General features: G+C 37.1%; 2 protein-coding genes across 2 annotated transcripts; one reads left to right on the top strand and one right to left on the bottom strand.

Annotated features, from left to right (window-relative positions):
* Positions 1-13,012: 13,012 nt before the first annotated feature.
* On the top strand, positions 13,013-15,345 carry LOC110723465. Its single transcript, XM_021902821.1, has 3 exons — positions 13,013-13,516; positions 13,583-14,538; positions 14,583-15,345. The coding sequence occupies exons 1-3, from the start codon at positions 13,013-13,015 to the stop codon at positions 15,343-15,345; spliced, it is 2,223 nt and encodes a 740-aa protein (XP_021758513.1).
* A 983-nt stretch (positions 15,346-16,328) lies between these two features.
* Positions 16,329-23,440, bottom strand: LOC110723428 (protein TRIGALACTOSYLDIACYLGLYCEROL 2, chloroplastic-like). The gene is made up of 6 exons (XM_021902787.1): positions 23,269-23,440; positions 21,919-22,640; positions 21,218-21,547; positions 18,329-18,444; positions 17,174-17,264; positions 16,329-17,076 (listed from the first exon to the last, which is right to left on the bottom strand). The coding sequence occupies exons 2-6, from the start codon at positions 22,435-22,437 to the stop codon at positions 16,984-16,986; spliced, it is 1,149 nt and encodes a 382-aa protein (XP_021758479.1). The 5' UTR covers positions 22,438-22,640; positions 23,269-23,440; the 3' UTR covers positions 16,329-16,983.
* Positions 23,441-24,667: the final 1,227 nt, after the last annotated feature.

Here is a 24,667-nt window from a genome sequence, read left to right as displayed (position 1 = left end):
TTTGCTCCCCAAGTTGCCTTTTTACTCACATTTTCCTAAATATTATCCTACCCCTTCACCTTTGCCCCATTACAAGCTTATAAAGTCTTTTTGATCTGCACGTGTATTTTGTGATTGAGTGAACGTTATTTCTTGCTATCATCGAGTTACCCTTTGTTGCATCAAATATTCATATACTACAAGGTGTGCGGCGACGACTAGCTTGATTGGGAAATCGTTTGTGGCCAAGTTTGGTTTCAATTGTGGATCATGATGTTGAGTGGTTCTATTTGTATCCGAGCTAAATTTTGGTCTTAATAACTTTGGTTTGATTGTTTGCTCGAGAGTCAGGTCGATCTTATTCTGGTTCCCTGGAAGTCCTATTTGTCTTGTTTCTGTGTCTTGAGTCTAGTGTTGCTTGGGGACAAGCAACAGTTTAGCTTGGGGAAATTTGATAAATCATATTTATATAGAGTTTATATGCACGTTTATGCTAAGTTTATAGTAGCTTTTTGGGTCTTTTAGTCGCTTTTTAGGACGCAAATGCATAAGTTGTTTGTTTTGTGCTCTATTACGCTCCGTTTGTGTTTGTCTTGATGTTTCAGGTGATTTTATAGTCATTTAGACGCTTTCGAAGTGTTTGGAGTTGATTCGGATGATATTTAGATGGAAGCCGACGAATCGAGCTTATTAATCGTAGATACCATGTTCGTGAATGTTAATTTTGAGATTTATATGCATGAGGAATGAATATAGAATCCACAAGGGTTGTTATGCACTTTTCGGAATTGAATTTGAGTTAGAAACGAAGTTAAACGATATTTTACAAAGTGGCAAAACTGACCTTTGTCCACTCTTTTGATCATAACTTGCGTTCTACAGATGGGATTGGTGCGATTCGAATTGCGTTGGAAACTAGACTTGAAGAGCTTTCCAATGATAGGTCATATGCCCCGAGAAGTCTGCTAGAACATAAGTTATAGCCGTTTTAATCCGAGCTAGATAGCCTGCGACCATACCCCGCGCCCAATCGAGGCTCCGTAGCTACTGCCAGGGCGCGGGGCTGACCTGCGCCCGCAGGTTTTGGCGAGTGAATAGCAGCCACGAGGCTTTGTCGCTGTCATGTCTTCACTCGTCTCTCTTGCATCGATCATCTTCGTGCCACGTCATCGTCTATGGTCCAATAGTAATGCAACTTGTGTATTTTTTATTTTCTTATTTTTTTTCTTTATTTATTTTTAGATTAATTTTAGGATAATATAAATACTCCAAAGGATATTATTTTTCCCTTATGCCTTTTTATGCTTTTTGTTATTTTACGTTCTTTTGAGTTTTCTCTTAAACCCTAGTTTCTCATGGCATCTCCATGGATTCTTCCATGGATGGTTCTTGGGTTTATTATTTCAATTCATTGAGCTATTTTATTTCTATTTCTTGTTTTTAATTATGTTTTATTCCTTAGATCTAGTTTTAATTATTTCTTCCATGTTTGAGTAGTTTATTTCTAGGGTTTGGGAATCCATGTTTATATTATGAATCTTGATTGATAATTTTAATATTTTGATTATTGATTTCTCTAATTGATAGTTTTTTATTGTTAATCTTGCAACCTGATCAATTGTTTGATTATTTTTTGTTAATAAGAGTTTGAATCGAAAGATCTTACTTTTAGAGGCCTACTTACAATTAGCGATTCTGATTATGTTAGCGACCGAACTACATATGTTGAATTGAGAGCGTTAAGACCCGACCGTAGGCTTAGCAATTGCTCTAGATAATTGGTTGATTGAATTGTTATTGATATTTGATAGATTTAGAACTATAAGCGTGCTGAGCCATAACCCTAGGTCTTTTTATTAATTATTTTATCCCTCTTTTAATTTAGACTATTTTTCTATCCCAATTTCGTGACATAGTTTAGTTTCTCCATACCTTAGAAGTTAGATTGAATAACCATCTCTCTATGGATTCGACCCTACTTACCCTACTACATTGTTAGTCGGTTTTGTTAGGAATTTATTTTTGACAGGTGTACGACAACCTATCAGTGCCATATACCCAATTTGGCACCGGTTAACCGGTGCCTAAAATAGTCTCCCGCCATTTTTTTTGGGTGGTAGCTAGTTTTGGCACCGGTTAACGGGTGCCTTTTTACTCAATTTTTTTTTCCATTTTTCGTGCAATAATATTTAAAAAAAAAACTGTTTCCAGCAATTATATTAAATAAAATAATTAATAATATTATTATTATAATTACTAATAATAATAATATTATTAAATATTACAATAAGATACAAAAATAATATTAAAAACAAGAATTCATATATATATATATATATATATATATATATATATATATATATTCCCAAACGCAATACATTAAAAAAAAAAGTGTTTTATGTATATACAAATGATAGTAAGTAAATATATAATGAATAATAATATATATAGTTCAAAAGTTTACATAAATAATGTACAATTAAAATGCCATTTACATGTTGAAGGTGATAAAAGACGCCAACATGTCACGAACTTCATTAACCTCCTTGATTGTCAACGGACCATCCTTTTGGACCTTGCAAAACTTGAAATACAAAAACATTATATTAGAATTAATTAATTAGGCAAAACAATATGTATTTTATCAAATGTTACCTATATGACTTCTATGTAGCCCATTTCCTACATTACTTATCAAATGAACTATTTCTTTCTCATAACATGTCAATGTTGGGTATTTTTATGTGTCTAAGCCCTAAAATTGAATTAAAAGAGCATTTTATTAAGGTTTATGACGCTATTTACTCAAAATGGCCCGAATATGGCCTATATGACTTTACTTTGCCCATTTCCTACATTTCTTATTAAATGAACTTTATTTATCTCATAACATGTCAATATTAACAAGTTATAGGTGTATAAGGAAAAAAATCACATCAAAAGAGCATATTAATACAAAATGGCCCAAATATGGCCCATATGACTTATATTCAGCCCATTTTCCACCTTTCTTGTCAAATGACCTTTTTATTTCTCATAACATGTCAATGTTGGGTAATATTAGGTGTCTAAGGCTAGACAACATATCAATATATCATTTCAATAAGTTTAACAATGCATTTTACTCAAAATGGCCCAAATATGGCCTATATGACTTTTATGTAGCTCATTTCCTACATTACTTATCAAATGAACTATTTATTTCTTATAACATGTCAATGACACCTAGTTTTATGTGTCTAAGCCCTAAAATTGAATCAAAAGAGCATTTTATTAAGGTTTATGATGCTTTTTACTCAAAATGGCCCGAATATGTATGACTTTACTTTGCCCATTTCCTACATTTCTTATTAAATAAACTTTATTTATCTCATAACATGTCAATATTATCTAGTTATAGGTTTATAAGGAAAGAAATCACATCAAAAGAGCATATTAACACAAAATGACCCAAATATGGCCATATGACTTTTATTCAGCCCATTTTCTACCTTTCTTATCAAATGACCTTTTTATTTCTCATAACATGTCAATGTTGGGTAATATTAGGTGTCTAAGGCTAGAAATCACATCAATATAGCATTTCATTAAGTTTTAGGACTTACCTCATCAAGCTGTTGAGTGTCCGTACAATGAGTCACAATGTCAAGCATGAATCTCATCACATACAAAGCACAATCAAGTCCATTTTCTTGTTGTGCGCACTAGCATATATATGACAAACAAATCACATCAGTGAAACATGCAAAGGAAATTAGCAAATATTTACTAACATAGATTTTGAAAACAAATCACATCAGTGAAGCTGCCTCGGCATCGGAGATGGGGGCCGGGGAGTCCTGCTATTTCGGCGGTTTTATTTTCAGAGTGCCTAACGGTTATTTAACACTTAAAAAATTGAGAAATAAATAATTTACCTCCTTATTAATCAACTTGACCCATGCACGTGGCCAATCAACGAAGCTACCTATAGCTTGCCAAAGCTTTGTTATCTCAACCTCCTCTATCGGTACGGGTAGTGGGATGTCTTCGAACCTCGCAACCACTGAATCGATCCCAACCGAGTAATGATGTGGCCCCGCTGTAGCACCCGTCGTCGCTTGGGCACTACCATACGCCACCAACTCAACGCCACACTATTTGCATGCCCCGGGGCTAGAAGTTCACACCGGGTGTCTTCCTACACAAGTATATAAAAAAAGAAGATAGTTAAATAGGACTGTTACTACAGCATAGATAATATAACAAAATTCATTAAGGTAGAGGGTTACAAATCACCTGTAACTCTGGATATTCATGCGGTGTTGGATTATCAAGCTCCCTTAAGTCCGCATGTGTAGGAGTAGGAACCTGCAACGGTACATCAATCATGCCACCTCAGATTTCAATTAACTCAGTATTTTAAAACTTTTAATAACCCAATTGATTTTACCTCAGGTGGCACATCTTCACCACGTATCTCATCTCCTCCATGTCTATCACCTTCTCCTTGTCCTTTTGGTTGAGAACATGAGTCGACTGGGGTACTCGCAAGGAACGGCAAAGTCGGTAAGTTCATCTGCTTCGCCCAAGCATTGAATTCACCTACTAACTCATTGCGTACTTGTTCCTTAATTGATGCCACCTTGGCATCCAACTTCCCCGGTGAGTTAACACTTGCTCGAGATCTACCCGATTTTGTGTATTCTGGACCCATCACCTTTTGTCATCCAAGCAATGACCCTCCCGAACCTACTACTCGTCCTGGATGGTATGGCCTTCCAAAAGCCATGGTGAAAGGGTCATTCTCCACACTTGGTTCAAATTCGCCCTCCACCAGCTCTTGAGTGTGCTCAAGCTATAGCAAAAGGAAAAATTAGGTCAGTAAGACAGTTAATGGTTTGTATAGTGATTTAGATGCAAAAGTGACTTAAAATTCAACAGTTCATAGGTAACTTACAAGCTCATCTGCCATTTTTTTGGTTTCCGGACCCTTGATGACCCATTTTCCGGTCTCCTTATCAAACGTATGGAGAGAACAAAAGAAATCACCAGCACGACTCATCAAAGTAGTGATCGTGGAACTAGAGGTTTCCTTCGATGCCACTAGAAGCGAATTAGGGTATAAACACTTATCGACCCACTCAGGTCTCTTTTCATCAAATGTCTTAGGCCCCATACGATGGACGTATTCCTTCATCTCTGCATTCTTTTTATTTTGCTCTCGAAATTCCTACAAAACTTAAAATGTTAGTATCATTGCTACAAAAAGAGTCAAGCTATTATTCAATTGAGATCAGATTTACACAAACTTATAATGGCTTTCTTTTGATTCTTCATTCTAACGAACTCTTCCCAGTCATCTTTTGACACAGTCGGCCATATTTTCCACGGGAGAAGGTCATCCTCATCAGCTTTCTTCTTCTTCTTGTCGATCCACCCATTAGTCAAGTTGGTCTTAAAGCCTCTAAATCTTTCCGCTAATAAAGATTCAAACACCCTTCTCTTCTCGGGACCATTAGGAATAGAAAACAGCCTCTTCAAGCACAAATTAAAACCGATTATTAGTTTCTATTTAGTAACAACCATAAGGTTAAGTTTTCTTAAATTGTCTGAATGTGACAAAAACACACTTACCCTTGTATCATTCCAAAATGTTTGAATCAAACCCGAAGGTACTTGCCGCATTACAAGTGTAATAGAGATTTTTCGCGCACACATGCCAACCTGATTAGCATATTGTCGATGCCATTTGGCCCCGGGTTGGCCGTTGTTGTCATACTCCAAGACCATGGGACCGTCCGGTTTCTTAAAACTTCTCGTCGGACCCCTTATTTTTCTTTGAGCCGGTGCCTTTACCCCACCTCCACCACCTGTGTTGTTTTGATCTTGTCCTTGACCATGAGTTTCAGGAGTCGGGTTCTCACCAACAATCTCACATGCTGTATTTTCAATAGGCGGTGCACGTTCAGCTGAAATTTCAAATTCTTCAAGCCTACGCTCGAACTCATCTTGAGCGTGATCCTCTGGCTCACCCAAGTCATCCTCCTTATTCACATCATAAGGCTCATCATCGTCCTCGTCCTCATCCTCGTACTCGTCCTCGTACTCATCATCGTCAATGTCCTCTACACAATGAGGGTCATGATCGTCCGCCATGAGATATAAGCACCTGTCAAAGCAATCATAAAACAATATTAGTGTATAGTAAAGTATATGCATGATAGTTCATACACAAAACAAAGGAGCTGGGTTAAGTAGAAGCTGCTTAAGCCATTTTCACCTACTTATGGTCTTATAACCTTGTATATGCATGATAATGAGTACAATTAGGCAATTTCAAACTACAAACATGTTAAATATAATGAATATAGGGTGTTAGAATGAATAAATGTTAGTTCATACACAAAACAAAAGAATTGGGTTAAGTAGAAGCTATTTAAGTCATTTTCACCTACTTATGGTCCTATAACCTTGTATATGCATGATAATGAGTACACTTAGGCAATTTCAAACTACAAACATGTTAAATATAATGAATATAGGTTGTTAGAATGAATAAATGTTAGTTCATACAAAAAAAAAAGAATTGGGTTAAGTAGAAGCTATTTAAGCCATTTTCACCTACTTATGGTCCTATAACCTTGTATATGCATGATAATGAGTTCAGTTAGGCAATTTCAAACTACAAATATGTTAGTTTATGGTCATTTTTGCCTACTTATACTCCTATATACATGATAACTAAACTATATTTGCAATGAAACCATTACTAACTTTTAATCAAACTACCTCAATCTGAAATTCCTTCGTTGTGGTCTGATCGCATATAACCTGCTTCGTTGTCTATGTCATTTAGTACAATAGGTCTAGGAACAGTGAAAGGTTCTAAATCATCAAACGCATCATATTCTTCCTCATCCTCAACATCTCCAATGCCTAGGATTCTTCTTTTGCCAACTAGCACTATAGACTATTTTGAATCCATTGGGTCAGTTACGTAGAACACTTGCTTAGCTTGAGATGCAAGGATAAATGGTTCCGCACTATCATTCAAGTGGTCAAGATCTACAAGAGTAAAGTCCTCATATTTGACGTTTCGCCTGATATTATCAACCCACTTACACTTGAAAAGAGCAACCGTGAAGTCACAATAATCAAGCTCCCATATTTCTTGAATTTGACCATAGTATGACAACTCTGCACCGACAGGTGATTTATCCTTAGAACTTGCAAACTCCCTTGACGATTCCACAAGCGTTACACCACTGTTTTTGGTGGAGGAAGATTTCAAATCACGACCCTCGGTCCAAAAAGTGTACCCATTGAAGTCATCTCCCTCAAATGAACGAACATCATCCCTAGGACCATACACAAGCCACCGTACTGTATCGGTCACATAGTATAATCCAATCTACTCATTACTCGATCACGAAACCAATTAACAAACCTCTTATTATGCAACTGCATAAGTGCCCTTTCACCTTTCGATGGAAATTCGTCACGCAAACTAGCCATGTGCTCGTCTAAATATGGGTGCACATCTGAAACATGGTGCAACACATAAAGGTGTGCTTGTAAGAACTGATCTCGGTCTGGTGACATTCGTTTCGACCCAATTGTGCCATGACCATCAAGTCTACCTTCATGTCGAGAAGTAGGAAGACTAATAGGTTGAGCAAGGGCTATGTAGTCCGCCACAAAGTTACCTATCTCCTCACCCATGGTCCCTTACATCATACTTCCTTCAGGGTGAGCCCGGTTCCGTACTTTATCTTGTAATGTACCCATGTGTCTTTCAAAAGGGTAGCACCACCTCATGAAAACTGGACCGCATAACTTAATCTCACGCACCAAATGAAGAACCAGATGAACCATTATGTCAAAAAATGAGGGTGGGAAATACATCTCAAATTTGCACAAAGTCACAACCACATCTGCTTGCAAAGCATCTAGTGTACAAGGATCAAGAACTTTGCTACAAATTGTATTGAAAAACGAACAAAGGCTTGTAATCTCTTCCCTCACGTGTTTCGGTAGAATACCACGGATTGCAATCGGTAGGAATACTTGCATCATAATGTGACAATCATGGGATTTCATACTTGTCAGCTTCAATTCTCCATTTAAGGTTACAAATCTTTTCATGTTAGATGAGTACCCTGATGGAACCTTAATGTCGTACATACATGCACAAAACATACGTTTCTCTACCCTTGGCAATGTATAGCAAGCCGGGGGTAAATAATTCTTTTCATCCTTCCCTTTACCCTCAACTTTCTTCTTTGACGCATCTTTGGCCTTTCCCTTTCCCTTGCTCTTCTCCTTCCCTTTTTTCGAAACATTTTCATCTTATTTTCTCGGTTCCTTCCCCTTTCTAACCTTTTCTTGAGGCCACAATTCTAGACGAATCCCCATCTCTTTCAAATCTAACCGTGCACCCTTTCCGTCCTTTGTTTTGTCTTGGATATTCATAAGCGTTCCCAAAAGAGCATCACACTCATTCTTCTCTATATGCATCACATCAAGACAATGCCTAACATCATGTTCTCTCCAGTACAGAAGCTTCCAAAAGATTGATTCTTTCTTAAACAGAGCAGCTGAGACCACAGTTTTTTCTGATTTTCCAAACACCGTTCGTATCCCTTTCACCCGAGCACAAATATTAGCACCAGTCAATGGTCTAGGCGCAGTATCGTCTTCCACGGTTCCATTGAAAGCCTTTTTCTGCCTACGGTACGGGTGATCACGCCTAAGGAACCTTCGAGTTCGTAGGTAGACATCTTTGTGAGAATGAGTAAGTTATACGCTTGATGTGTCATCAATACATATGGGGCATGCTTTTTTCCCTTTGACCTTGTACCCACACAAGTTTCCATATGCAGGGAAGTCATTCATGGTCCACATAAGGGCTACACGCAATGTGAACATCTCGTTCTTATGAGCATCATAAAAAGAAACCCCTTCGTCCCATATCTTTCTCAAGTCGTCAATAAGCGGCACAAGGTAAACATCTATGTCGTTTCCAGGTTGCTTAGGACTAGTTATTAGCAATGAAAGCATTACATACTTACGTTTCATGCACAGCCAAGGAAGCAAATTATAAATCACTGGCCATGTGCTGTGTTGGGTACTAAGAGTGCCAAATGGATTCATCCCGTCCGTGCACAACCCAAGCCTTAAATTTCTGACTTCATCACCAAATTCCTCAAACTTCAAATCAATGTTCTTCCACTGTGGAGAGTCAGCTGGATGCTTCAGCATTCTGTTTTTCTTTCTTCCCTCTGCATGCCACCTCAAGTTTTTAGCGTCTTTTGGTATTGAGAATAGACGCTTAAACCTTGGGATAATGGGAAGATACCACAACACCTTAGCAGGAGGTCCCTCCGTGCCAGGATTGCAACTCATGCGCTTGTAGCGCGACCGCTTGCATCGTGGACACTCTAGCAGTTGTTCATACTCATTTCAATACAGAATACAGTCATTAGGACATGCATGTATCTTCTTATACTCCAAACCAAAGGGACACATGAGCTTCTTTGCGTAATAGTAAGACTTAGGAATTTCATTCCCATCAGGCAACATATCACTTAATGCGGTCAACAAAGAAGTAAAACTAATGTCCGTCCACCCATGGTTCGACTTAATGTTGAAAAGTGTTAGCACGACCAATAGTTTAGAGTATTTTTTGCACCCGAGATACAAAGGCTTTTTGGAAGCCTCCGATAATAACTCAAACACTCCACCTTCAACACCATGCAACATCTCATCCACTTGTTCATCCTCGACCTCATCCGCCTGATCATCATCGGCTCCATGATCACCATTATCAACAATATAGTCATCATTCTCGTATTCCTCGTCCACATGAATCTCATTGCTTCTAACACGCACATCATTCCGATCAAGATCCCCACTGTACTCTCCACTTTCTCCGTGCCAAATCCACACATGGTATAATTGCCTAAACCCACGACATAATACATGATCTCTAATGATTTCAACACTATCGACCACATTCACATTATTACAATCAACACAAGGACAATAAAGGCCTTTTCCACCCAGTTTGCGTTGATAAGCTAAAGCCTTCTCGCAAAACTCTTGAACCACATTCCAAAATTCCAATGTATCGCGTCTACCATACATCCAACCACGATCCTTCTCCATTTAGTAAATTGTCTCTAAAAATATATAGCAACATATAATGAATAATGTGTAATTGCTACATATTTTATGTAAATCAAATTCAAGTACAAAACGTGAATATACCATTCATATAGTGAAAAAATGCATGTTTCCAAAGGGTCCTTATCACTCCAACCTAACCCATCCTTGAATGTCTACTCTCACTAGTGAATGTATGTCAACTTTCCAATTTTAAGGAAAATTCGGCAGCATTTCCCCCAAGTTCTCCAAGTACACGATGTAGATAATTAATTACCCACATATGTACCTAGAGAACATAGTGAGGAAATGGTAAGCCAAGATGTCCCTTAAAATCGAAAAGAAAACATACATTCACCACCTAAGTGAGAGTACACATTCAAGAACAGTCCCAACCGGGGACTATTCAAGACTTTCTCCTAATGAGAAAGTCTTGAACGGGTATCTAGGCATATGATGATGCAAGTATTCTATATATTGTTGTATTTATTTGCAATTAAACAATACACAAGTTGCAATTTCATGAATAAACTTTTATTAAATGGATAAATAGAAAGAAATATAGCTAAGTAAAGTTTATAAGTCATACCAATATAACAACTACCTACTTGAGCTCAATATGTAGTCCTCAAGCTAAACTCGTGCTTCAATTCACAAATCTAAAAAAACAAAAATTAGCAACGTCACTAATTCTCTAATATCTTCACAATTCTCTAATGTATTCACAATTCTCTAATTTATTCACAACTAATTAAGTGGCAATATCACTATTTCTCTAATTTATGCACAATTCTCTAATTTAATCACAATTCTCTAAATTATTCACAATTCTCTAATGCAATCACAATTTTCTAATTTATTAACAATTTTCTAATTTATTCACAACTTATTATTAACAAGGTCACTAATTCTCTAATATATTCACAATTACCCATTAAAACAACCTAAAATTACACGTAATAACATACCAAAATTCAACTAATTAAGTAACATTTTTACTAATCTCTACTATATTCAAAAGTACTCATTAAATCAACCTTAAAATAACCCATTAAAACATACAAAATTTTCAACTAAGGAACAATGTAATGCAAAATTACTCTAATCTACAATATGTATTCAAAATTTCTAAAACAACCAATTCAAAAATTAAAAAAATTAGGGTAAATTATATACATTCCTTGACTTTAATTTTCTTAACAATAATTGTTCAAAATGCTATTGAAAATAATAGAATTACATATTTCAAAATAATTGTTCAATTTTTTAACAAAAAAATAAAAACTTACCCTAAACTAGTTGGAGGTGGAAGAATCTAAGGGGAGGAGAGATTGAGGACGACCCTCGGTGCTGGAGGAAGCAGCGGTGGTGCGCGATGGTGGAGGCAGCGCTGCGGTGGAGTGGTGGAGGCGGTGCGCGGTGGTGGAGGTAGCAGCGATGGCTGTTGTTTTCGAACAATGCTAAGGGATTTAAAGAGAAAGAAAGGGAAAACAGAAGGGCAGGGGAGGATTGAAAGAGAGGGGCGGTGGTTTTTGACACCTCTAGTGGCCGGTGAAGGTGGCGGCTGTGGTAGAGGGAAAGGGGGAGGGTGTTCAGTTTGCTCTAATGAAACAGTGAAGCTAAGGGATAGAATGAAGGGAATGAAAGAGAAAGAGAGGAAGAAGAAGGAAAAGGCCGCGTTTTTTTTTTTTTAATTTGGCACCGGTTCAATTGGCACCGGTTCAAACCGGTGCCTTTTTTATTTTTGGCATCGGTTCAGGCCAAACCGGTGCCATATCTCTTGTTCTAAAATCTCGCCCATTTCTAGACCGGTTTCGGCCACCAGTTTGGCCTGAACCAGTGCCATATGGGGGCTGCCTATTGCTACTTTTCTACTAGTGCTTTTTCGGGCCCAAGGTTTACTTGAACAAACAAAAGACAAGGAAATCAGCTTATTATGGAAAGATTAGATAGAGCGTATGCATCTTAGGAGTGGTTTCAAGATTTTCCCGAGGGAAAAGTTTTTCATGAACCAATTATTACTTCGGATCATGCTGCTATCATGCATAATACTATGCCTTCGGCTCCGCATTCAAATAGACCATATCAGGTGGAAAATTGGTGTTTGTCTTTACCGGCGGTGAACTCTATGGTCGAAGAAGCTTATGATATGCCTTTGGTGGGCTCGGATATGTTTCAATTATTACAACAGTCGAAATGGTTACGACACAAGTTATAGGATTGGTGTTTAAATAACAAGAAGCTTTGGGGAGTGAATTGGAGAAAATCCTCCCTAATTCTAGCATCACAGAGTGCAAGTATTAACAATTTAAATCAAGGGTCGAATTTTATTTTTACAGTCAATGAGAACCTTGACCAAGCTACTTTGGGGTTCACGTATTGGCAGCAAAGGATGAAAGAAAAATGGATCCAATGTAGGGACATGCCGTCTTCAATGATGTACAATAGGGTTAAACAGCGCCAGAAGCGTCGGGAGATTCTTACCCTTCATGATGGTAATGATGTGTGGACCACGGGGCAACAAGAGGTTCAAAATATAATTACAACCTCCTTAATGGAGGTTTTTAATCCGGTGATTGATGATCCAGAGGGAGTGGGTGAGAGAATTGATCTCGTTCTTCGGGAATTGGACCTTCCCCGTTTAGATGTAGAGGAAGGCTTGCTACTGATCAGGCCTTTCTCGGCTCAGGAGATAAGAAAGGCGATGTTCTTTATACATAGTCTTAAATCTCCTGACCCGGATGGATTCATTGCAAAAAAATTTCACCGACATTGAGACAAGGTGGGAAGTATAGTTGTGTCGCAATCCTTTTTTAACACGGGATACTTACTTAAGGAGTTGAATTCGTCTATTTTGGTTATGATTCCCAAGGTGGATAATCCGGAGATGGTAGCTCACTTCCGTCCGATTAGTTTATGCAACACCATCTACAAATGCATAGCTAAGAGTCTGGTGAATAGGATGAAGGGATTACTTCAGAATCTTATAATGGAATATCAACATGCTTTTATCTCGGGAAGATACATGGAAGATAACATTATTTTAAGTCATGAGTTACTTCATTTAATCAACACCAACAGAGGGGAAGTTCATAAGGCGGCGATCAAGATTGACATGTCAAAGGCCTATGACAGGGTGAACTGGCTTTTTCTCCTAAAAATCTTACAGGCCTACGGGTTTCCTCCGAGATGGGTGCAGTGGATTTCTCAATGTATCTCGACGGTGTCATACAGAACCCTGGTGAATGGACAGGTGTCAGAAGCTTTTAAGCCAAGCTGTGGTTTAAGAAAAGGGGATCCTCTCTCCCCTTATCTCCTTTTGTTCTGTATGGATATCCTTTCAAAAATGTTGATCATGGGAGGGAATCTAGGCCAAATTAAAGGGCTCAAGGTAACACGGAGATCACCCTCGATCTCACATTTATTTTTTGCTGACGATGTTATGATTTTCTTGCAGGTAACTAAGGAATCATGTCAGAATCTAACGAATATTATTGATAGATATGGAGGTATTTCAGGCCAACGCTTAAATTTGGGGAAGTCTTTTGTGAAGTTCAGGAATTTGGTTCCGAGAAATCAGATGGAGGAGTTTAAGGAAATTCTCAAGATTGGTCAAGTCCAGAATCTAGGTCTCCATTTGGGGGCTCCGGTCGATCTTGCCCGAGGAAAGAAGGATTCTTTTCAGTATATGATCGATAAGGTGGTGCAGAAGATAACAACCTGGGGGACGTTGAGGATTTCTCAATCAGCAAAATTAATCCTGATAAATTCAGTTCTAATAAGCATTTCTTCTCACGTTATGAAGTTCCTTAAACTTCTGGGGTACATTGTGAGTAAAATTGATGCACTAATTGCGAGATTCTTTTGGGCCAAAAATGGGGAGAAGGGTATGCATTGGGTTGGGAAAGAAACTTTACAACTCCCAAAAGGAATGGGAGGACTTGGGGTTAGGGGAATGGAAAACCTCAACGATGCTTTGTTGTTTCAACAGGTGGCTAGGATGCATTGCAACCCGCAGATCTTATTGCCTATGCACTCTTGCACCATGTGTGATAGGCGTCCTCATTCCGAACTAAGAGGTAATGCATCATGGGGCAGACGAGGTTTCCACAATGTAGCTAACAAATTTTCTACGGGTTTTTCTTGGAAAATTGGGAATGGGGAGAAGGTCAAATATGCGAGTATGAAGTGGGTAAATGGAGAGGTGCCGATCCTCAAGTCTAGTCTTGTGCTGAGGGGAATGGGGTTAGGCATGGTCAGGGACTTAATTAATAATTCTTCGGTGAAAGAATGGAAGGCGGAGGTGGTACGTGAGAAATTCGAATGGTCTTTAGCACAACAGAATTTAGACCTGGAGCTTCCGGTGGTGGAAAATGAAGATTTTTTGTATTGGCAAGCTCACAAGTCGGGGAGGTACACGGTTAAGATAGGATATGTCTTTTATGCCAAGATAACAGGGAGGAGCTTAGTAGCCCGGGGGAGGAACAATTGTTTAAACTCATTTGGAAGCTGAAAATTCCTCCCAAATGGAGCTTATTCTTATGGAAGCTCATTTTGAATGAGTTAGCTATTAAGGCTAATTTGCATCATAGAGGAATTCCGGTGGACGTTCTGTGTAGCGTGTGCGGCGATATTGAGGAGGATGCTCAACATCTTTTTCGATTGTGTTCTTTGGCTAGGTATGCGTGGCTTGCTTGTCCGTTGCATATCAGCTCTGAAATTGATGGGTCTACTCCTTTGCAACAATGGATCCAGAGACATATCCTGCTATTTTATAACGAGGATGGTATTTCTAGTGACTGTATACACACTTTTATTGGTGTGCTGTGGGGCCTTTGGATGGCTAGGAATGGGAGAGTTTTCAGAAATGAGGACGATCACACGTCAAGTCTGGTAAGACACTTAGACTTAGCTGGAAAGGAGTTAAATGTCTTCCTAAAGCCAGATGGTGGAACCGCGGGAATTTTACAGGAGTTGAGGCCCGTGGAGGGGCCCCCACCAGGATTTCATAGAGTGCACATGGGTGGTGGTAGTAACTTGTCCAATAGGTGGGATGACAATTTTCGAGAGGTGACAATCATATGTGATGGGTCGTGGCACAAACAAATAGGTAATGGTGGCTTTGGTTGGGCTTATGCTACCCATGTAGGGGTTTATGTAGATGGTGGGGCCGTGGGGGTGGTTTTTGCAAGGCTAGTGCGGCTTTGTGTACGGAGCTGAGGGCTTGTCTAGAAGGTATCCGGTGGGCGATCCGTAAAGGTTTTACCAACATTTTGGGTTTATAAGGATTCGAGTGAAGTGGTTAACCTGATTCTTAACTCGTTTAGGGGGTGACATGCGCTTCTACTGGATAATACGAGAACTTCGGAAATAGGGGAACCTCTTACAAAGGTGTGTTGTTTGGAAGGTAAGTAGGGAACAAGTCCGGAAGGCGCACATTTTGGCAAATACATGCCGGACCAGTATGATTAGCTTCAGTGTTATATATATATATATATATATATATATATATATATATATATATATATATATATATATATATATATATATATATATATATATATATATATATATATATATATATATATATATATATAATTCTTCTTTAAGAAAACTGAACTTATTTTTACTGAAGTGAAATTATTTTTGCTAAATATTTTTTTTTAAGGTGAATAGAACAGGGCCTTATATTCCTAGACAACTCGAATGGTATACAAACATTTCACACATTTTAAAACCTCAGAATCATTTTGAAATTGAAAAACAGAGGCCCTAAATTTATCCACTATGTTTGGGAGCATCAGTTCCAAAGAATTTTCATTCCAAATTGGCAGTAACACGAGAAAAACAGGGTCCACTGATGATCACAAATTGGAACAACATGAGAAAAGAAGGGTCTACTGGTTATTTGCGAAATTGCAACCCAAATTAATTTATATATGATAGTTTTTGTTTGGGAACCATGAGCCCCGAAATTTACAACTGTGTGGATGCCCATCAGCCATCGCCTATCAAGACTAGATCACAACCACCATATAAATTGCAACAAGGATAAAATTGGAAAAAAAAAATGCAAGACTTGATTGGTATCATATAATGATACACGTGATAGGGGGAGAGATAGTGATAAATGTTTGCATAAAAAAGAAAAAAAAAATTGCACATAATGTCTTAACCATTTTTTATAAATGTTGCACATAATATAAAACCAAGGTAAGACTAATTTTATTCACTTCATTATTCTCATTCCAAGTCATGGTTTCTTAATAGCATTAATACCTGAAAGGCTGAAATATAAGAAATTACATATGTGACACCTCTTGTGCACTTGCAAGATTTTTCTACAATAAATCACACAAAATAATTATTACTGGGCCAAACTTCTACTCAAAAATAGAATTTGAAGGAAATGATCCACAAACACCCCTTGCCTTGCCTCGCCTAATTTTAACCCATCCACACCCACCAACCTAATATAGAAACATAGGTGAAAAAAATTATAACAGTTGTTCTAAGTGATAACAAAAAGGACAGGGAGCAATTGTTACAGAGAAAAAAAAATATATATATATAGTCTGCTATCAAATTCTTCGGTAGCAGCTTCCACAACCTGAAATTGAACAAATTCTCCATTAACATTCAACTTTGAGTTTGAGGAGAAAAGGTTCGGAAAATTTAGAAACATCAGAAGATGTTGCAAAATGATCTTCAGTTGTCCACTCTTCATCAAGAAAATTCATATTGATGTGTGTCTCAGATATTATCACACATTAAAAATTCTCAGTAGAACTTAGCACCAGGAAATTGACTGTCCACACTAGTTAAAATCAACCACCATATTCTAGAAACCCCAGTTCCTCACAGCAGCCTGCTCAATGACTTAATTAGAAGCTTCAAATTACGTCTCGTGGCTTCATCACCCGTGAACCCCAAAATATCAGAACTGATACTCTGCAGTAGATGAAAACAGCGAAGAAGTTTATACAAAATTGTTTATACTTCAATCACTAGATAATAATTTGACTCCTGCATAGTGCATACGTCATACCTCGATATTCTTCAAAGTAAATACCAGGGTGTATATTGATTTCTGAATCAATTCAGTGTTCTCTGGGGTCATAATCGAAGAATGCACCCTTCTGCAGTACATTAAGCTCCGTTAGCAACTACTCCAAATAATGCAGATAACATTGAGAAATAGTTTATTTCGTATCAGGCAAATTTTAAACCTTTTAACACTAAAGATTACTAAAGCGTATTAAAAAAAACCTGATTGCGTATCAATAACAACTAGTCTTCTGGCCCGTGCAATGCACGGGTTATTCATATAAAATTGTATTGATAGATAAATGAGGAAATATCAGTAAGTCATTATAGGGTAAATATGTAATCGGAAACATGATTAAAGAAATTAAAATTTTGGAGCTTTAATTGAAAAATAGGCTTAAATAGAAGGTGGAAGGGCTAAAATTAAAGAGAGAATAGAAAAAGGTTGAATTAAAGGGGAGAGATGAAGTGTGTATGAAAGATGAATTATAAGTTTAATGAAAGAATTTTAAAAAATGGGTGTAATAAAAAAATTAATAATGTAAGATGACATGTGGCACTATGGTTAGAGAAGTGTAATAGAATGGATGGGGACATGTGTCTTTCTTAGTTTATTGGTTATAGTTTTTAAATACTAAGTATAGATAGATATTATCTAAAGAAGGCCATCGTCCTCTTGTTTTGACATCCTTCTGAATCACAAAGAGTTTTCTTACCTAGTATAGCTTTCCAATACCACCATTGAATTCAAAGTCATTGATGTGAGTCCATATATACTAGAAAACATCAAAATAAGCCCAACATTTTGGCACTTCACTCCGGCATTAACCCATTTTATGTAATTGTTCTCTTTTACACTTGATCTCTTTGGGGGAAACAGCCAAACATTCACATGTCACTATGTACCAAATTTGAATCACCTAGTAATTTTCTGTTTTCAAAAATCTCAAAAGCGATATTTGAGTTCTGCTTACAAAAAAAAAATTAAAGATATTAAGAGTACTTGCATCATTTCAATCTTACCCAATGTTTGTCCTTTCTTTTTTGTTGTAAACAATTTCTTGAGAATAATTTTGAAAAGAATAAACAGACAAATTGAGGACAAGACATCTCCCTCTGAAATTACAGAAAATAATATTTAGATGGGAATGTTTACCTCAAATCTTCAGTTGCCTGTGTAAGGCTTTTAGTTAAACTTTCAACTTCCTTCAGCAAACCAGTGTCACGGACCTCCGACAACAAAGGTTGAATGTCTTCAGACATGGCTTTAATCTAAAGAATCACTACACCGTGGATAGGAGTTACTACAAAGAAATTCATTGGCAGTTATCCTTGATTATAAACCTAGTTGCTGATATTTCACGGTAAAACACATTAAATATAAACCAGTCTGGCAATCTACAATTCCACATAACACCAAAATCATACTTGAAGATCAAATAATTAAAAAAGAAGAAATGAAAGAAATCAAATGGTCAACGTTATTGATATGCATCTATGATAAAGCGCCTAGTAAAAAATACCTAAGATGTGTCAATTTCAAATAGACAAAATGCAAGATCTATAGTTTACAATGAAGGCGAAAGTTCTCCTCTCATTAATCTACTAATTAATTAGTAAGTGAACTCTTGGATCCTAGACATAGCAAGATCATACATCTAGGTCATAAGAGCATAAACAAAAACACTAATCTGTGTGCATTAATAGCCAGGAAGCTCATTCACGGTAGATCAAAACTTAGACAAAAATTGCTAAGCAGGGAAAGAAGTCTTTTTTATAAGTTTTTCATAATGACGTTCGCCATGGAAGTCCATATACCTCCTTTTTTTATTGCAACATTGGGAATTTTACACTAATTCACATACAATCCTTTTACCGTCTCTTTTGTAATTTACACATTATCAAAAATATAGTCATGTGGTTTGTCTCAATATATACTTTCAATTTTCAAAAAATCAACTTTATATAGTTTTTAAACTAAATTATAATTATATTATATTAAAGGCATAATATGTTGCAATTAAAAAAGAACAGGCACTAGAGTATAAATCCAAACGTTGCAATTAAAAAAGAAGCAATAGATTTTAATACCCCAAAATACTTAACATCCCCATGAAAACCATAGCTTACTATAGCCACTACTGACATCACAATACCCAATGCCTCTAAAAAAGCTCCCACCTAAAAGTAGGATATGCACACAAGTTTCACCCACATAATCGCAAAGAGCCTCTTTTAACCTTATTTCTAAGAATTGCAAGTGGAGTGAAAGACAGCTAGCTAGCCTAGTACTTCGAAGCAAAAGAAAAGAGAAGAAAGAAAAGACAGGTTACTAAGACATGATTTACCATTAGTCTTAAGTTAGATTATGCACTAGACACTCTTTAAAGTAAGTAGTCCACAGCTGGCTAAGGCAACAATGAAAGTAACAGAACCCAGTCCCACCTTAAAAGTCATCTAATGTTCTAAATTTTTCTTATGTGAGAACACTCTTTATGTTCTAAATTTTCACTAGTATGTTCTAAATTTTAAATCTAATGTTCTAAACTTTTCCTTAGGTGTTCTAAATTAAATCAAATGTTTTAATTTAGTACTCACATGTTCTAAACCATAAATGAGTTAAGTTTAATATCATAAATTTTAAATAAATTGTTCCAAAATTTTAACTTATATGTTCTAAATTTTAAAATGTGTGTTCTAAGATTTTTAATTATATGTTCCAGATTTTTAAGCGTATATTCTATTTTTTTACTCGTATATTCTAAATTTTTTACTCACACTTTCTATATTCTATATCAGTTTGTTCTAAATTTTTATTCACATGTTCATAATCTTAAATCAGATGTTCTAAATTTTACTCATATGTTTAAAATTTCATAAAGCAAATTTTATAAATTTTTAATCACTTGTTCTAATTCTTAAATCAAATGTTCTAAACATATTACTCACAAAGATGTTCTAAATTTTTACTCGTATGTTCTAAACTTTTAATCACATGTTCTAAATTTAAAATCAGTTCTCATATAAGTATGAATTTTCACATATGAACCTATTCTCACCGGATCCCTCCCCTATATATATATATATATATATATATATATATATATATAGAGAGAGAGAGAGAGAGAGAGAGAGACAACATTCAGACCACTAACATAGGCCATGAAACAATGCCATAAGAAACTTAATTTTTGGTTTTATAAAAAATAAAAAAATAAATAAAAAAATCCCTAAGACTTCCAGCTAAAAGTTTGCCCGCAAAATCCAACAACTGCAACCAACCTAATAAATGCCTTTTCCTGAATGTGTTCCATCTTATACTTGAAAAGTGGTGAGACAAAATAACTTGTTCTTTTATAATGACATAGTTGCCTCTCTATGAAATAAGATCTTTGAGACTAGGAAAATCAAATGGCATTGTTTATGATCCCTCTTGTTGCATCTACAGGTCATCAATATTGTGTGTGTTTTTGGCAATCCCCACAATCCTGCTATTTTAATTTGTTAAGTTGCAAGGAAATGAATATTCTGAAAACGGTAACCTATAGTAAGCCTCCATATTTTATAAGCTAGCTACCCGTATTACTTCCCAAGTTCCCATGAATACTTCTTTGTGAGTTAGTGAGAGGTATTCTGGGTGTACAACAGGACCCATGATATTGCCTTCATCTCAAGTGGAACAGGAAGGATTCCAATCCACTGTTGAGGTGCACTTTTATTTTCTACCCTATAAAAAACATTCTCCATATTATGACCCAACATAATAAGCTATTTAGAAGGATATATTCAGACTATGTACACCAATCCAAATCAAGTAGATGCCTTGAATTACAAGGGCATTACATTAGGAGGTGGCATCAACTTAGTTGCACCACAGGCACAGCACAGCAAGTCAGCCAAATCTGAACTTTTTTAAAGTCTAATTAGACAGTATCCATTCTTATAAATCTTGCATTGATAAATTAGTGTTACTCAGCTAAAACTCTTACAAGTTACAACTGCAACTCTTAGCAATCATAGATATCTTACAAGCAGGAAACCATACCTTTGATAACAGTGGTCTTGCTTCTTCAATAACAGCTGCAACTCTTTGTGCCAATGAATAAGTATTAGCAACACCAATCTCTTCCACTTCACGTCCAATGCGGGTAAATATTCCGACTAGTGCATCCAAACTCACTCCCTGTAATCCCTTAGTCGTTTGCCTGTCACAAACAATGAGGCCTTCCTTATCACATTCTGGATCAAGAGGCCCAACAGAAGGTGTTGGAATTGGATCTTTGGGAGTAATGTCGATCATAGTTTCCATGAGGAGACCAGACTGGTTAACTTCGACTGTAGAATTTCGCGGAATAATTATTTTATCATCATCCACCTACAAGCAAAGACAGCACAATTATGAGTATCTTATCAATATAGTTCCTCCATTCATATTAGATTGCAGTATCTGGGAAGTTGCAAAATAACATCACTATATTTGGCCAATGGTTCTCTCTATCACTTTCCTTGACACATGGGTCCTTTTTATTATCTTTCTCCACACTTAAATGCTGTGCATCCCCAACCCAACCCAATCCACCCCCCAACCCCCAACCCCCAACCACACCCTGTCCACACATAGTAACTGAAAGAAAGGAAAAGTAAGTTCACAGAAATTGGGTTAGAGTTCAAAGAATAGCGGCCATAATTGAGCAAAATTCAGTATTATATGTAGCAACAGAGAAGCATGAGATGACAAGTGCTAACCTCAACGACAGCTTCTATGCATTTCAAAGAAGAATTAACACGGATCACATTGCCAACATTCACTCCTCTAATCCTCACAGGTGTTCCAGCACCAATGCCACAAGCCTGAGGAAATTCAAATACTGCCATATACTTCCTAAATCTACTGCGAATCTGGAAAGCCCTTAACCAAGCCAAACTCAGCACAAACAGTATTGTACCCGAGACAAGAAACAAACCAACACCACCTTCCCAGATACTTCTCCTACCAAAACCAAAGTCGCTGAGAGGACGTAAAGTTTGCTTCCAGATACTACGAGGAACATCTAGAATAGCAGATATTGCAGATTTTGGTTCTGATGAAGAGGGAGGTTGGTTCTGCTCAGCATTAGATGACATAGCCTTAACAAATACTGCTCGTTTCTTACATCTAGAAGGAAGAAACGGCAAATGACTGCTTGAACAATGCCTGATGTTGACTAACGAAGATGTTAAACCAGCTGAGGCTGTCAAACCTTGGATTGCAGAATGCCCCGCCATATTTTTCAACTAAATATGAACAGATGTTAAGAAACACTTAGCCGGGGTATTAAGCAGCTAACCTTATGTGTACCTAGGCCTTTAATAGTATTTATGAGGCAATATCAACATGAACATAGCAACAGTTAGCCACCTCCCTGCTCTGCCTTCAGTTGCAGTGGCAAAGTTAACAGATGTCAAATGATATCGCCAGAAAAAAGTTTCTGCATTTGCAAGTGAAGACCAATTAAAAAAACAAGCTTCAAACATTACAACAAAATTATGAATCGCGACTAAGATGATCACAATCAACATAAGGTTTTTCACACAAGATCAGTTCAATCTCCAGAACATGATCACAAATTCACAATGTAATTCGCGGTTCGCAAAGAATTAGTTCCGATAGAGCACCCATATCTCTAAGGGCCACCACTGATGGCCCTGAGTAGGGCAAGAGTGGCAACAAGAGTACTAAACCTTCAAGCCGAGCCTAATGTTCGGACCCTAAGATCGGCTCGACTATTAGGGCTCAATTAGGATAAAAATTACAACGCATTAGCAACCAAATTTGACTCAATAATCAAAATTAGGGTTTAAAAAAAAAATCACACAAAATTCTTCTTGCTTAAGAACATCAATGTCAATTGCGCAAAGCACGATTCTAGCAACAATTTCGCTCGTTATGAGCTTTCATTTCTTCAGCTATTATAATTAATAGTTCAATAATCCACCTTAGAAGAACCCTAAATTGAGTAATTGCCGGAAATCAAATCAACGATACTCTGAAATTAAACCCTAGAATGTGAAATGAATTTTCGATGTTCACGAAAAAATGAAATAAAGAAATTGAACCTCAGAAGAAGCTTCGATGGAGGTGAGAGAGTTCAGAAGGCGCTTCAATGGAGAACTCAAAGTAGGCTTCAATGGAGGAGAGAGAGGAATGCAGTGTTCATTCCCACTCGTAAGGAAGATTGATGTGAATGATGTCACCCATAAACGAAGTATTAGATCTAATAATCAACGGTCAAAATTTAATCTCATATTGAAATAAATAAATAAAATAAAATAAAATAAAAAATTGTATCTCCAATTTTTTATTGAGAAAATACAAGTTAATTTACTACGTATTTGGATTGACGAAATAATTTACAGAGTACTCCGTAATCAAGATGGTAAAAAACTAAAAATCGACCTAGCCTCCTTTTCTCTCTTCTCTCTTCTAAACCTAGTCTCTATTGTCAATTTTAAAGTGGCTTTCTTCGGATTTCTTTTTTTTTTTTTTTTTTTTTGGTTAAAAGGATCAGAATTTAATTAATAATTAGACCACCCCTCTGAGGTAGCAAAAGGTGTACAAAGTCAAGCATAAGTCAAAGCATACAGAATAAGTTATCATGGTGGCGCAGCACCCCAATATTCATGCCATTTCTGGCCAAAAGAACTACAGTTTCCTTCAGAGATGCTATTACTGGGGATAGGAGGGGGGTTACAAAAGATTAATTTTGAAATCCAACTGTTGTCTTCCTTCCTTCTAATTTGGGTAGGAGTTAGATGCAACCTGGCTTGCTTGGCCTGGAAGTCTGCTTCCTTGACTTGCTTCCTCAAAACTTTCATAATGGCGCTGCTCCCTGAAGATGGCATTAGGTCCCTGCACCATATGGAGAATAAATGTCCTTCATCATGGGGGGAATTTATATCACAAATGCTATTGACAGCCCGATGACAGTTAGACATAATAAGGAAATTCATCCAGTTATTGTCCCTAGCCCAGTGTACAGCTGCTAAGATAGCAAATAACTCTGCCATATAAGAGTTTGGAGCTAAGCAATGTCCTGCCAGCCCCTGGATCCATTCCCCAGAATGGCTCCTACATATACAAGCTATACCAGAGGAAAGAGAGTTGAGGGAGAAGGAAGCATCTACTGTGATTTGGACCATCTGATCAGACAAGTTAATCTGTAGTGGGGGGTTGGGTTGGTTGTGTTGGTATGGCCATGGTTGTTGATAGAGAAATAGAAAAGGTCCTTGATGTAGTGAGTGGTAGAGGCCCATAAGCTGGGAAGGGGTTAGGATTTGTTGTTGAAGACCCAGTTGTTCCTTCTTAGCCAGACTCTTTTAAGAATGATGGGAAAGGAAAAATTCCAGGGGATTCCCAGGAGGTGAGGGGAAGTGCTCTCTAAGTTCTGGAAAATCCAGGATTGGATGTCAGGTTGATCAAAGTTGGAGGGGGGGTTAGCTACTGCCCAGATTTCCC

The sequence above is a fragment of the Chenopodium quinoa genome, unplaced genomic scaffold (assembly GCF_001683475.1).
Source record: "Chenopodium quinoa cultivar QQ74 unplaced genomic scaffold, ASM168347v1, whole genome shotgun sequence".
Taxonomy (NCBI): Eukaryota; Viridiplantae; Streptophyta; class Magnoliopsida; order Caryophyllales; family Amaranthaceae; genus Chenopodium; species Chenopodium quinoa.
This window is presented reverse-complemented; position numbering and strand designations above follow the sequence as displayed.